At 45.4% G+C, this 15,916-nt stretch overlaps 1 protein-coding gene across 1 annotated transcript in view; it reads left to right on the forward strand.

The window, feature by feature from the left end:
- The window catches only part of SLC12A5 (solute carrier family 12 member 5), a gene marked incomplete at its 5' end in the record, with an annotated part of 142,652 nt that overhangs the window by 42,539 nt on the left and 84,197 nt on the right, over positions 1 to 15,916 (forward strand). Inside the window, 2 exons of the mRNA XM_033962619.1 lie at positions 5,646 to 5,887; positions 11,451 to 11,662. Of these exons, the coding sequence (XP_033818510.1) occupies positions 5,646 to 5,887; positions 11,451 to 11,662 (454 nt within the window). The remainder of the gene's footprint in view (positions 1 to 5,645; positions 5,888 to 11,450; positions 11,663 to 15,916) is intronic.

Genomic DNA, 15,916 nt, shown 5'->3' on the forward strand with positions numbered 1-15,916 from the left:
GTATTTTAATATTGGAGGCAAGTGGAAGATTGGCTCAGTTTTATTCCATGGGGGGGAGGGGGGGAGGAAAGTACCACTAGATACCAGAGAATACATTTTAATATCAGGTGCAGGCAGGTCTGGTCAGATCAGGAGAGGAAGGAATATCGGGAACAAGGCAGACCACAGGGGCTCTCTACGTAGCCTCTGACCTGGCAGCAATGGCATAGCAAAGGTGAACGGCGCCCGGGGCAGTGGCGTCCCTCCCCCCACCGTACCTTTCTAACTGTGGTGCAAGCAACCACCAACTTACTGTCTTGCGTCGGCTTCAGCGCTCTCTCTGATGTTACATCTTAGGTGCGGGTACCGGAAGTGACATCAGAGAGAGCACCGAAGCCGACACTAGCTAGTTGGTGGCTGCTTGCGCCGAAGTTAAAAAGGTACGGGGAAAGGGAAGGGGTGCGCGCATGGCAGGGGGGGAGGAGTGGGAAGGGGGGGGGGGGGCGGAGAGGAGGAGGGGTGCCGGTGCCCCGAGCAAGATGGCGCCTGTAGCGGACTGCTCCCCTTGGCCCCCCCTTTACTAAAATAAGCAGCTCTTCCTCGTCCATTTTGCATGTTGTGTGCTGATGTGATGGAACTTCAGTGCAGACACATTTTCTAGATATGTGCAGCTAATCTGCTCATTAACTATGTGACAGCAGCCTGCTGTAGCTTTCTGCATCAGCCTCAAAGTGTACGCTTAGGGGGAAATTCTATAAATGGCATCTGTAGGCGCCATTAAAAGGGAAACGCCATTTCGAATGGTACTTAAATAAAATTTCAGGGTGCTTAAACAAAAACAGCGCCAGAATCGCACCTAACGCGTGGCTAATGCCGGAAGTTGCGTTAGGCCTCAGTAGGCACCTCCAGAGGTAAAAGGTAGGCACCGGAAATGTAGGTCTTTAAAACCCAGGCCTACATATCTGGTGGCTACATTTGCTAGAGGCGTAGGGTTACCACACGGCCGGGAAAACCCGGATATGTCCTCTTTTTAGAGGACTGTCCGGGTGCCCAGATGGACTTTCCAAAATTCAGCAGTTGTCTGAGTTTTGGAAAGCTTTAATGTGGAGGGCCTCTGAGCATGCGCGGATGGCATCACATGTGCCCGCGGATGCTCGGAGGCCCCCGGACATGGTTAGGAGTAATGAGACGAGGCTTTCACAGGTGGGGCTTGGGGGCAGAATAGGGCAGGCTGGAGCCTGAATGGGGTGAGGCTTGCGGCCGGAACGGAATGGGCCAAAGGTAGAATGGGGCAAGGCCAAGCATCCGGGATTTTGCCGAGAAAAATACAGTAACCCTACAGAGGCGCGATTCTCTAAAGAGCACCATCGCAGGACTGACATGCAATTGGCCGCCAACGACAACAGTGCTGTTTAGAGAATCCGGGCCATAGGGCCTCACACCAACGAGGAGGTAATGATGCATGTGGCTTTCAGTGTATAATACTGCATAGCTCCCATCTCACTGCTGTCTGCAGGTAACTGAAGTTGCTAAGGCAGTGTATCGCAAACTGTGTGCCTCCTGATATTTCTGGTGTGCCGCGACACACTGGCGAGGAGGAGAGTCACCCATGCTGGCTGCCTGCCTACAAGACGTGCCTCTCGCGGCGAGAGGCACGTCCTGTAGGAAGTCAGCCAGCACAGATGACTCTCCTCCTGGCCAGTGCTTCTCCTCCTCTCCCCTCACCTGCTGGATCCCTCCACCAGTAGGTTGCGGCCAGATGGGCCTCTGCGCATGCACGGCCTAGACGCGATGACGTCATGCGTGTGTGTGTGATGTCATCACGTCGACATCCATGCACTTCTGAGTGCCTTCAGGCTGGAGCACTGGATTTAGTGTGCCGCCGGCTGGAAAGTTTGCAAGACACTGTGCTAAGGGGTAGGAATACCTAAATTAGGGTCCCTTTTACAAAGCCGCAGTAGTGGTTCTCTTGCGGCAAATGCACCAAAGCCCTTAGGAACTGAATGAACTTCGGTACATTTACTCTGGAAAATTGCTACCATGGTTTTGTAAAAGGGGCCCTTAATCTAAAGGTCCTTAATCTAATCTAATCTAATCTAAACCTTAAGTTTATATACCGCATCATCTCCATGAGAATGGAGCTCGACACGGTTTACAAGAACTTAAAATAGTGGGTAGAGAAGAAGAAAAAGGATACGAGATGGATTTGCATGCACTGCCTCCTTGAGATGCAAATCTATCTCATGCATATTTATTGTGGAGATCCTAAGCCACAGGCAGGTCAGGTTTTCAGGATATCCACAATGAATATGTACGAGATGGATTTGCATGCACTGCCTCCTTGAGATGCAAATCTATCTCATGCATATTTATTGTGGAGATCCTAAGCCACAGGCAGGTCAGGTTTTCAGGATATCTAATCTAATCTAATCTAATCTAAACCTTAAGTTTATATACCGCATCATCTCCATGAGAATGGAGCTCGACACGGTTTACAAGAACTTAAAATAGTGGGTAGAGAAGAAGAAAAAGGATGACATGAACTTATGTGTAGAAGGGGGGAGAGAAAGGGGGGAAGGATAGAGCTACAATTTGCTGAAAAGCCAGGTTTTCAGTTGTTTGCGGAATAACTGAAGGGAGCTCAGGTTCCGCAGCGGGGTGGTGAGGTCGTTCCAAAGACCTGTGATTTTGAAGAGAAGGGATTTTCCCAGTTTGCCTGAATAGTGGATGCCGTGTGGAGAGGGGAAGGCTAGTTTAAGCCTTTGGGCAGTTCTGGAGGAGTCTTAAGATTATTTGGTATATTTTATTATTGTCTGTTTGCTTCTGAATGAATTACAAATAGTTTGTTGTTACTTGTTGATGAAAAAGCCTGAGGTGACAATTTCCTTGGATGGGTGGGTGAGAAAAAAAGACTATCTTAGCCCAAATTGATTTTCAAACCTAAACGGTAGCCTAGTATTTAATTTTATGTTCTAGGGCTATGAGAGAAACAATAAAGCTGCACAAATTGATTTCAGACCCTTTAAAGAAGTATTTTTTTTTTTCGGGGGGGGGGGGGTTTAATGAAATTAAAACAGACTTTATCAATAAACCCCCAAATCTCTCTTCTATCCCAAGCTTTAAGTGATAAAATTTCCCAAGGCGCGTTAGCGGTTTAACGCATGTAATACCGTGTGCTAAACCACCGGCCACGCTAGCCACTACTGCCTCCTCTTGAGCAGGCAGTAGTTTGTAGGCCAGCGCGGGGGTTAGCGCGTGATGAAAAGTCACGCGCATTAACCCCGCCAGCGCGGCTTAATAAAAGGAGCCCTTAACCTACAGACACTTCTGCTCTCAAAGAAAAAGCTATTAATAAAAAAAAGACCTTTAAACTTTAATAAACCTAAAATCTTTCCCTTGGGGGTTACATGTGTGGTGCCATGAAGGCCCATACTTTTATGTAAAACGCATGTAGGCATGTTCAGTGGTGGAGCTGGAGTGAAACATGGATAGAGTTACAGTTTACAGGCTAGAGAATGACACGGTGGTTGTTACCCGCGGCTAGCTGCGGCTAGCCCGGGTAACCCGCTAAAACGGTGACCAAAAAAAAAAAGGTCACCGCAAGATCGGGGACAAGGCCATTCACCGCCCCGTGGAGCGGTGAATGGTTAGCACGCGCGGTGAACGAGCGTTCGATCCGGCAGCTCCCTCTCTCCCGCCGGCCATGCATCTCCCTCCCTCCCTCCTTTTCTTTTACCTTTTCTTGTTGAAACTGGCGATTTCTGTAAGGCTATGAGCTGTATTACAGCCGGAGCATTGAAGTTGCGTCGCGTTACCTGCTGGAAAAATCTCCTCTGACGCAACTTCCTGTTTCCGGTTGCATCAGAGGAGACTTTTCTAGCAGGCAACCCGACGCGACTTCAAGGCTTCGGCTGTAATACAGCACATAGCCTTATACAAATTGCCAGTTTCGCCACAAGAGAAGGTAAGAGGGAGGGAGGGAGCGAAATGCACGGCTGGCCGGCGGGAGGGAGCTGCTGGACCACGTGAAGGATGCTGGGGATGGGGGGATGGAGAGGAGAAGATGCTGAAGACGGGGACAGGGCGGTGAAAGGGACAGCGGGGATGGTGACGGGGCGGTGAAGGGGATGGCAGAGACAGGGACGGGGCGGTGAAGGGGACGGCGGGGACGGAGCGGTGAAGAGGATGGTGGTCCGGGGACAGGGCAGTGACGGGGACAGAATTTTTCCCCGTGTCATTCTCTATTACAGGCAGTTATAAAATACTTGTGTATGTATATGCTCTATGTCCAAATATTTACATTTATTTCCAAGCAGGCTTAGGTATCCATGGCCTCAATTTTGGCACAGTTTTTGTCACGTTGCCTCTAGTATTTTATATAGATGCAGAGGTTCCTATATGGATTTAGAAAATAGGCTTGAAATAAATGCTTACATGGTCTTCACATATAAGTAATAATAACCACAAACCTTCTTGGAGGAGAATGGAGTAAAGTGGTGAAAACTATTTCTAGAGCAAGAAATAGGGTTAGCAGACGTCTGGATTTTCCCGAACGGCTTTTCAAAACCTGACACTTTGTCATCTGGAAGTTGGGACGTTAGATCATTTATTATACTATTGCCCTCAGATACTAAAATTTTGGAGATCAATTTGGGATCGGGTTAATAATTTATTAGAAAATCCAGTTGCATTATCGTATGATACCATTTTATTTGGAACGTCTATGAGGGCAAAAAGTAAAATTTCGGCAAAAAATAAACTTTTTTTTATAATGACTGGAGTTGCCATGCAGCTCATTTTAAAGAATTTGAAAAATTGGGATAGATTAAGTTTTTCATTCTGGTGGGAATCCCTATGTTATATCTTCAAAATGGAAAAGTTTATGGCCATTCAGAAGGGTTATAAAAAATTTATGGAAGTGTGGGAACCATGAACTAAATATTGTAAAGATTAATCTAATTGTATAATTGTGGAAAATGTGCACATCAGGGGTGGGGGGGTATGTTTTGGCATTTGTTAAGAAGTAAAGAAGGGTTGATTATAAGTATTTTTAAGAGATGTTTTTAAATTGGAAGGGGATGGAAGAAAATAAGTCTTATCTTTCTTTTATTAAGTATATTGTGCTGTAATGATAATAATGTTTGTAAATGCATCATTTGTTGTGCACAATTGAAGTTTCAAAAATGAATAAAGAATATTTAAAAAAGAGAAAAGCCTCCTCAAATCACATACGTGGACTTCCTCCCTGCCCAACAAGTGCAGCAGCGGGGGGTGGGGGAGGGAGGGAGGCTAGTGCGGGATTTCTGACCTCAAGAAACTAGAAGTGAAGTTAGATGTCAGGTAAAAGCGTAATGTAACAGCATAGGTCCTGCTTAAAATTTCAAATGTTCCGCCCCCCCCCTCCACCACCCCCACACACATGATAGCTTTGCCCAGTGATGATGGTAGAACTTGACTTAAACCAACTTATGATATGTTTTGCAAACTTAGTTTTCATTAAAAAGGGAAAACCCCACAGGAATTGGTTTAGAATTCTTTTCATACTTGTTATTGTCCTTAATTACTATGAATATTCAAAGAATTAGGACAAAGGAAGAGAGAAAGAAAGGAAAATGACTAGACGAGGAATTTGATGTTGATTGAATTTGCTTGGTATTCTTCTGCAGACATATTTGTTCCCCGCCATGGCCATCTTTAAGGCAGAAGATGCAAGTGGTGAGGCAGCTGCTCTCCTGAACAACATGAGAGTCTACGGAACTTGCGTCCTCACCTTCATGGCCACCGTGGTGTTCGTTGGCGTCAAATATGTCAACAAATTCGCCTTGGTCTTCCTGGGCTGTGTCATCCTGTCTATCCTGGCCATTTATGCTGGAGTGGTCAAGTCAGCCTTTGATCCACCAGATTTCCCGTAAGTATAAACACAACCAGGAAGGAATGCAGTCCTCGGAGAAAGCAACAAAATAAAGATGATGATAGAAGCATCCTCGGACTACCACAAGAAGCCATGAAGCCTTGGAATATGATTTCTTGTGTTGGACCTTCTTGCATTTTTTTGGACCTGGGAGTTCTTTATTCCTTTCTCTTGTAGCTGAGTCAGAAGCAGAGCTAGCATCTGTCATCCTAAGGGGTGCTTCTCCTAAACTGTGGTAACCACCAAAGCGTGCTTGCTGCAGCAAAAAGGAGCTTACCGCTGGGCACGCTCGAACGTCCCACAGTAATTTTTCCATTTTTTAGTGTTGGGGGTAGGTCTGGGGGACGGCATGTTCTGCGCTAATCATTGCCTTTTGCTAAGCGATTAGCGTAAGCATTAACCATCTATATAATGGGTGGCAGTAGGGAAAAAGTAGCATGTGGCTATTAATGGGGAAAATGGAAAAATCAGCCATTTTACCCCAGTGGTGAAATTAGCCTTAGCACATGGGAATGTCCTGTGTAAGGACACAGTACGGCCATTTGTTATTGCAGTGTGGTAAAAGGCCCCTAAGTCTTCCTGTGCAAGTATTTGAGGGTTTTTCCTCGATTTAAGAGACTTAGCCTCCTGCTGTTCTTAATCTGGTCATCTCACCAAATTATCCTGACCCAGGAATCATTCATAGGCTGTGAATCTGGCCACCAGGAGCTTGATATGCAAAGGATTTATGGTTCTAACTTTGGGTTCCTTTACAAAGCCACAGTAGGGAGTCCTGGCGAGGCATATGTGACACAGTCCGTAAGACCTGACTGAGCTGTGTTACATTGGTCAGTTGGGACTCACTATTGTGGCTTCGTAAAAGTGGCCCTCTGAGAGTTATGCTTATAAATTGACCTCGGCTGAAATGTAGGCCAGGGTTTTCCAGGCCTCCATTTCAGCCGCCTGTGTTACTGTGAATAGCGGCTAGGTAGCGGCTTTAGCCCACCTAATGCTACTTCCGGCATTGGCCATGCCTTTTTTGGTGTTCCGCAGCCTAAAGTAGCTACCTAGCCACGATGCCAGTTGCCTTTTAGTTAGGCGTCGGTAGGCGCTTCAACACTGCCATTTTTCGCCATTTCTAACGGCATTTTTCAATTATCTTAGGCATGGCAGGACATCTACCGACACCTAAGTGTAGGCGCTGGTTATAGAATTTCCCTGATAGGGACACCTATGGATGCATAAGGCCACTTCCGGTGCAAGCCACACCCACACTGGCCTTAGGTGTCCATAGGCATCCCTATGCACCTCCGTAGGTGCGATACAGGCACCTAAGAATTGCACCTGCATTTTTTTTTTTTTTTTTAAGAAGTGCGTCCAGCTAACTTTGGGATGCTATTTCAAGAATTTGGCCCTAAGTATATAAGCCCTCGATGAAGACTGCCCCAACTTTGTTGGCTGAGCTGAGAACTTTTCAGCAACCCCTCATAGTGCGTGCTAACCACTAAAGACACCCATTATATTTCTTTAGCATATAGCGTGCGCTAATCACAAGCATTCACTAACTGCATTAGACTCTTAAATTGGACTTAAAATAGGGCACAAATTTGGAGCCTCGCTTAGGAGCATAAATTTAGGAGCTTAGGGGACAATATTCAGCCATCAGTGGTCAGGGATTTTTTTTTTTTTACCGCTGGCAGAAATATGTCTGGCTGTTCAATCCTGGCCACATTCCGGCATCAGCATTGAATATCTGTGTACGTACAGATAGTCAGCCCTTTTTCAGATAATTTAATTTACTTTAATACGAAGCCTTATAGCCTGCTAATTTCGGCCTTAAGACTGTACAAAGTGGCTTGAAACAGTAAAACCAGACTCTTTATGCAATCCTATTTCACCAGTTGACTTGTCTGGTTAAGGGTTCAATATTAGTGCTTAATTGGATAAGTGCTGACTCAGCCCCTGGACTACCCTCAAAATGGCTAGCTCTGTTTCAACAGTCAGAGGGCATTTTCAGTGGCATTATCTGAGTAAATGCCATGAAGTATCCTTAGATTGCCAGCTGATCACCATTTAAGCCAGTGGTCTCAAACTGTCTGAAACCCTTTGCAGGGCCACATTTTGGATTTGTAGGTACTTGGAGGGCCGCAGAAAAAAAAAATTAATGTCTTTTTAAAGAAATGACAACTTTGCATGAGTTAAAACTCGTTATAGTTTATAAATCTTTCCTTAATTGCTTCTGATCATTTCAGCTATACACAGCTGAAAGCAGTGCAACATGCAGAAAGTGAAGTTTAGATAGTTTTTCATTGCTTTCAGCTGTGTATAACTGAAATGATCAGAAGCAATTAAGGAAAGATTTATAAACTATAACGCCATCTTACATCATGCATAACGTGACCATTTATTTTTTTCATCAAAACGGGACATCTATTAATATTCAGATCCACCCCCAATCCCGCCCTAGACTCGCCCCAATCCCACCCTAGCCCCACCCCCAATCCCACCATAGCCCCACCCCCAATTTCTTCCATTCATTTTTCATGTACACACAATATCTTATTAATTCATAATGGTAAACATAAAATTTTAAAAAACCACAAAGCACACTACGCAGAGAAAATGTTAATTATCATTTATGAGTTTCAGATTTTTTTCAAAGATGTCAAGGCAGATGACTTTAAAATATGCAATGTCACCTCAGTAACTATTAAAAAATAGACAAATATAATGCAAAATATAGACAGCAGATATAAATTCTAAAAATGGACACATTTTGATCACTAAATTTAAAATAAAATAATTTTCCCTGCCTTTGTTGTCTGGTGATTTCAGGAGTCTCTGGTTGCACTTCCTTCTGACTGTGCATCCAATCTTTCTTTCGCATCCAACATTTCTTTCACAATCCAGCCCCATCCCCTTTGGGTCCAGGTCTCTCTCTCTTTTCCCTCTTACCCTCTCCAGATCCAGTGTCAGTTCTCATTTGTACCTTTGTTCCAGGTCTCCCTCTCTCTCCCTCCCCTGTTATGATCTTAAATCTCCCTGTTCTTCCCCAGGGTCTCTCCCCCTCTGTCTGAACTTCCCATAGTCCTGTCTCCTTCCTCTTTTCCTCCTCCCAGGTTTGGTATCTGTCTCCTCCCCTTCCCCCCTGCTCAGGCATCTCTCTCTCTCTCCGCTCCCTTCCTCCTGTTCTTCCTTCTCAATTTATTTTCTGCCTATGTCTAAATTCTTTCTTACTATTCAATCCTCAATTTCCCTCTTTCATTGTGTCTACCTATAGCTTGCTACCTCTTTCCCTCACCCCTTCTAGTATCTAACTCTATCCTCTTCCCTCAATCCAGCATGTGCCCTTTTTTCTTTCTCCTCCCCACTTCCTTCCAGTGTTTGCTCCCCCTCTCCCCCACTTCCATTCAGTCTGCCCCCCTCTCCCCCACACTTCCATTCAGTGTCTGTCCCTCTTCTCCCCACACTTCCATTCCGCATCTATCCCTTCTCTCCCCCACACTTCCATTCAGCGTCTGTCCCTCCTCTCCCCTTCACTTCCATTCAACGTCTATCCCTTCTCTCTTCCACACTTCCATTCAGTGTCTGTCCCCCTCTCTCTATCCCTTCCATCTACTATTCACCCTTTGTCTCGCCCCTTCCATTCTCTGCCCTCTCTGCCCTTTCCATCTTCCATATGGTATCTTCCCTCTTTCTATGCTCCTTCCATAAACTGTCTCCTTTGTACATGATTCATTTCAGCTTCCCCCCTCTCCATTTTTCTGTCTCCCTATGCTCTGGAATCTCTCTCTTCTCCTTTCCTTCCTTCCTTCTCACTTCACCCCATGGTCTGACATCTCTATCTCCTTCCTTCCCCTCCCCATGCCCTAGCATCTCTCCCTCCCCCTCCATGGTCTGGTATCTCCTTTCCTTTCCCTCCCTCCCATGGAATTGGCATCTCTCATTCCTCTCCCTTTTGCTTTTCTCTCCTTTTGTGTCCAGCATCTCCCACCTGCCTTCCAACTCGTCATGTCTGGTTTTTTTCCTTCACCCTACAACCTTCATGTCCAGCATCTTCCTGTGTTCCTTTTTTTCTTCCTTATCTGATTTAGCAGCTTTCTCCCCTTTCCTGAGCCAGCCAACCCACCATCTTCCCACATCTCATTCAAGTACTTCCCCTCTTTTCCCACAGGGAATCAGCTCTTAGCTTAATTTAGAGGCGAGTGTTCCAGTGCTGCTGCGAGACTGAAGGCGATTCTTAGCTGCCATCAGTCCTGCCTTCGGCTGTGCCAGTAATGCTAAACTGCACAGTAAAACCAAAGAGAGAAGCCGCGGGACTTTCCCACTTGCCTGCATCGCTCGAAGTTCTGCCGCTCTCGATCCCGCCCCTCAAAAACAGGAAGTCACTTCAGAGGGGGGCGGGATCAAGAGCGTCAGAACTTTGAGCGATGCAGGCAAGTGGGAAAGTCCCACGGCTTCTCTCTTTGGTTTTACCGTGCAGTTTAGCATTACCGGCGCAACCGAAGGTAGGGCTGATGGCAGCTAAGTGAGCTGCCTGGATCGCAGGGCCCCCTTGCCATCCCCTAATGCTGGCCCTGAGAATAGGGAGGACGATTTCGGACCTGGCAGGCCCCCCTGACCATTTCAGCGCTGTAGGGAGGGAAGGAGGGAGGCAGGCTTTAGTGCGGGGGGGGGGGGGAAGCGATCGCTGGTCCGTTGTCCCCGCGCACAGCTTCTGGACGTTGTCCCTGAAAACGGGACATTTCAGCGTCCCAAAGCAGTGGGTCGGGACAACGGGACGGTAGGTCCCATAACGAGACGTATGGTCACCTTAATCATGCAGTCACCGCCAGGAGAGGTGCCGAATTTCGTGAGAGTTCATGAGATTATGTGCACACGCACAAGCTGCACTGCCTCCAGTGGTTACCTGATGTTCTGGAACATTGCCCGCCTCAGTGCTGTAACTTCACGCAAGCGCTTTCCTGCATCTGTACATGATTGTCCTCTCCACTCTACTTCACAATCATGTACAGGTGCAGGAAAGCGCTTGCATGAGTTTACAGCAGTGAGGTGGGCAACATTTGAGAACAATGGTAACATACTGAAGGCCTCAAAATAGTACCTGGCGGGCCACGAGTTTGAGACCACTGATTTAGCCGCACATTTATTTTTAGCATCGGACTCACACAGCGCTTGTTTGCGGTTTGTTTCAATACCTTATCCACCATGGACCCCTGAGGAAGGCGTGTTATCCGAAACATGGACCGTGTCGGGTCCCTTGGTTGATAATAAGGTTGTATATTTACTGCATTTCACTAATGGTATAATAAACAATGCCTGCATCCTGTACATAGACTGCAGTTTGTGTTTTGTTTTTTGCCCGACACCTTTCCTACCAGGGGCTGCAAACACTGTCTCCATAGGATCCCCAGCCCCATCTGATGGGGGCGCCAAAGACACAGTCTGCAAATCAAATTTGGGACTCATGACACTGAGTCACTGGGCCAACCTCTTACTTTCTTGCACCGTATTTACTTTCTTATATATTTCTGTTCTTTAATGTTTCCTCCCTCTCTCAGTTTATTTATTTATTTTCTAGGATCTGCATTCTTGGTAACAGGACGCTCTCCCGCAAAGGGTTTGACATTTGTGCCAAGATGGTCCTTCGAGGGAACGAGACAATAACAACCAAACTTTGGGAACTATTTTGTGCATCAAGCTTCCTGAATGCTACTTGTGATGAGTACTTTGTGAGGAACAATGTGACAGAAGTCCAGGGCATCCCAGGGGTGGCCAGTGGGATCATTAATGGTAAGAATTAAAGTCCTTCAGGGACAAATATGGGGGTGGGGGGCGAAGAGGAAAGGGATTGAGTGGAGAAAACTTGTGGAGCAATTGCTGTGCATTCTAGGAAAGAAGTTGGTGCCTAAGAATTTCATATCACTGGCACTGTTCCCTTTAAACTGAGTGGGTGTCCTCCAACTGCATTGCTACCAGTAGGGGAGTGGTGTGTTTTCAATCATTAGGGACAAGCAGGTTCCCTGGACTCCTGCAGATCTTGCCTGTCATCACTATTAAAAACTTGGCCAATATCAATGATGTTCAAGAAATCAATCTTAAACTCGACAAAATCAGCTCTTGGCTCCAAATTAACAGACTCTCACTAAACGTAGCTAAATCATGAGGGATTCTATTCCCTTATAAAAATAAAGATTCTTTAATCGGACAAATATCTATTGATGCAGTTCCCCTCCAAATAGAACCCAAACTCAAATTACTAGGAGTCATCTTTGATAAAGATCTTACTTACCATGATCAAATCAGTTCCTTGACCAAAAACTGCTTCTACAAACTTTGTTTAATTCATTCCATAACCTCTGTTCTTGAACCCACTTCAATCCAAATCCTAATTCACTCTCTAATCATTTCCCATATAGATTACTGCAACTCTCTTTATCATGGTATAACTCAAAAAGAAACCCATAGATTACAACTGATCCAAAATACCGCAATCAAACTCATTTATAAGGCAAAAAAATATTTTCATGTTACCACACTTCTTTGAGAGTTACACTGGTTACCGGTCTCTCACCGAACTACATATAAAATTCTCCTTCTAATTTTTAAAATCAAGACCTCTCACCTCCCTGTCTTTCTAGATAAATATATCATTCCACATACCCCCTCCTAGGGTCCTTAGATCTATGAATCAAAACCTATTGACAGTACCTTCAATCAAGGACCTATACTATACTAGAAATTCCATTTTCTCAGTAGTTGCACTTCCGCTTTGGAATGCAATGCCATTTTATCTCCGCAATGAAAATTCCCTAAATAAATTTAAAACAAATCTTAAAACATTTCTTTTTAAAGATGCCTACCAATAAGTGGGGGAAAAAACCTCTTAAAAAGAGAAATCCCCGTTTCCCTCTCGATACTCCTCATCCCTCTACCCTTCCTTTTATTTTTATTTATCATTAAAATTAAAACTTCCCTATCCCCTAAAACCTCTCGTTTCTAATCAGTCTTAATTCGTCTTAGTTTTAGGTTTTCCCTCTTTTTATTTTATCTCACCAAAATCAAAAATTTTATTAGACCTTTCTAATTTTTAATATTGTAAACCGCCCAGATACATGTGATGGTCGGTATATCAAGCCATGAATAAACTTGAAACTTGATAGTGAAACAGCATTACTACTACTCATTTCTATAGCACTGAAAAGTGTACACAGCACTGTACATTCAACATGTAACAGACAGTCCTTTCTCAGAAGAGCTTACAATCTAATTAGGACAGACAGACAAAACAAATGGAACAGAAAAGGGTTGGGGAGTTTCTTGGAGAGGAAATGATAAGATGGATATAGGCAGTGGTGTAGCAGGGGAGGGAGGTGCCTGAGGTGGAGGCACCCAGCATCGCTGCACTGTGTGCTCCCTACTTTTCCCCACTGCTTGAGCGCCCCCACCCCCACACCACCACTACGTACCTCTTGAAATATTTGCCGATACAAGCAGCATCTGCCACCTTCTGCTCGCGCTGGCCTCAGCTCCTGGGACCAGAATGTGACGTCAGAAGGGAGCCGAGGCCAGTGCAAGCAGTAGCTAGAAGATGCTGCTTGTGCCAGCAAATATTTCAAGAGGTACAAGGGGGCGGAGACCAGGAGAGGCGCTGGTGCCCCCACCAAGGCAGTGCCCAGGGTGGCCCACCCCCTCAATTCCCTGGAAGAAAAGTCCATATAAGAACATAAGAAGTTGCCTCCACTGAGTCAGACCAGAGGTCCATCTCGCCCAGCGGTCCGTTCCCGTGGTGGCCCACCAGGTCCATGACATGTGAAGTGGTTTTTGTCCACTTTTATAACCTACCTCTAGTTCTATCTGTACCCCTCAATCCCCCTATCCTCTAGGAACCTATCCAAACTTTCCTTGAACCCCTGTAAAGTGCTCTGGCCTATCACCTCCTCCGGAAGCGTATTCCATGTGTCCACCACCCTTTGGGTAAAAAAGAACTTCCTAGCATTAGTTCTAAACCTGCCCCTTTCAATTTCTCCGAGTGACCCCTAGTGGTTGTGGGTCCCCACAGTTTGAAGAATCTGTCCTTATTCACTTTCTCTTGCCCTTTAGGATTTTGAAGGTTTCTATCATGTTATTGAGAAAGACATGGGGGAAGCCACTGCTTGCCCTGGATCGGTAGCATGGAATGTTACTCCTATTTGGGGTTATAGAATCTTGCTATTCTTTGAGATTCTGCATGGAATCTTGGTAATCTTTGGGGGTTCCAGAATCTTTTGCTACTCTTTGAGATTCTGGAATGTTGCTATTCCTTGGGTTGTGGCCAGGACTTTAATTGGCCACTGTGAGAACGGGCTACTGGGCTTGATGGACTAATGGTCTGACCCAGTAAGGCTATTCTTATGTTCTTACTATGCCACTGTGAGTGGGAGTTAGGAGATGAAGGCAGCCTCGAAAAGTGGACTTTTAGCTTGTATATGAACACTGCTGAAGACGGAGCTTGACCCCCTCACTGACAAGACTTTAGGGAGAGGACTCCTGCTCAGAGGGAACAATGATTTCATGGTGAAGTCTCTTGCCTTGTCAGACACAGAATTAGAGAATGGAAGAAAGAACCTTGGAAACAAGGGAAGAAAAAATAAAGATAGTGGGAGATCAAAGAGCTTAAAAAAGGGATAGGAGAGTACAGAGGTGGTTGATAGGAACAGGGAAAGAAGCATTGGATCAGGAGGGAAAGGAAAGTCAATGAGAGAAAGAATGCAAAGGGAACAGATGAAATGTAGTGTTTGCATGGCCTTCAAACCAAGCAATTATCTTATTAGTGGCTAAATGGAGTGTCTGAAGCTCCCTCCAGCTTAGTCAGAGGACTCTTTTAACAATGTGGGTTATAGTTTGAGTTGCACTGCAGCTGCAGCCTGAATGATTCACAACACTTTGTGGATATTGAACGGCTGTACAGAGACCTCGGCCACTCTATAAATGCTTTAGGAAAACCTAAAATTACTGTGAGACCGAATTTCCAGCGGGATGTCTGGAAACTAATTTGAAACATGTGATCTAGACATTTCAAATTACTCATATACATGCAGTGTGTGCTGCTGAATATAGAATCCCCTAGATATGAGTTTTTTCCAACTGGGTCCTGGAGTACCCCGTTGCCAGTCAGGTTTTCAGGATATCCGCAATGAATATGCATAAGCTTTATTTGCATACACTACTTCCATTTTACATAAAATTCTTTCATGCATATTCATTGCGGATATCCTGAAAACCTGATTGACAAGGGGGTACTCCTGGACCGAGTTGAGAAACACTGCCCTAGATCACCTTGGATTTATAGGTAGGCATAAAAGGGGGGGGGGGTTACGAGGGGTTGGGGAATGGCGGGGCTCCTAGTTTGCAGTGATGCTCTGGGGGAAAGGGAGGGACTAGGGATCAGCATGTGGAGGGTGGCCAAGTGTTTTGGGGAGGGAGTCAGGAGACACCCTTATGCGGGTCCAGGCTGATATTCGGTCCCAAATGAATATCGGCTGAGATCTGGGTAAATCATGGAGGAAAACTCTTGGCCAGTCAAACCCAGGTAATTATTACCAGTGTCCAGACATGGCTTAGCATGAAATATTGGGGCATTATTCTGCCCATGGCAGTCAGTGTTTAAGAAAATGCTTATGGACTTTTGTTTTAGGAAACTATCCAAACCTTTTTTAAACCCTGCTAAGCTAGTTGCTTTCACCACATTCTCCGGCAATGAATTCCAGAGTTTAATTTCACGTTGAGTGATGAAATATTTTCTTTCTATGGAATAATATGTACCTAAATCTTATAGCGCACCACCCAAAGGAGAGTATAGCCACGGGAGTTGCATGGGCAGTTTTGGGCATAAAGAAGTGAAGAAACATAGAAATATAATAGTAAATAAAGGCCCCATCCAGTTTGCCTAGCCACAGCATCTACTATCTCTTCCTCTCACTATAGACCAGTATGCCGTAAACCTTTTGAAGCACTGGGAGACGGGCCTATGATTCTAGTTGGCCCAGGTGCCTAAGGCCCCTCCTG

This window comes from Geotrypetes seraphini, chromosome 11 (assembly GCF_902459505.1).
Source record: "Geotrypetes seraphini chromosome 11, aGeoSer1.1, whole genome shotgun sequence".
NCBI classification, from domain to species: Eukaryota; Metazoa; Chordata; class Amphibia; order Gymnophiona; family Dermophiidae; genus Geotrypetes; species Geotrypetes seraphini.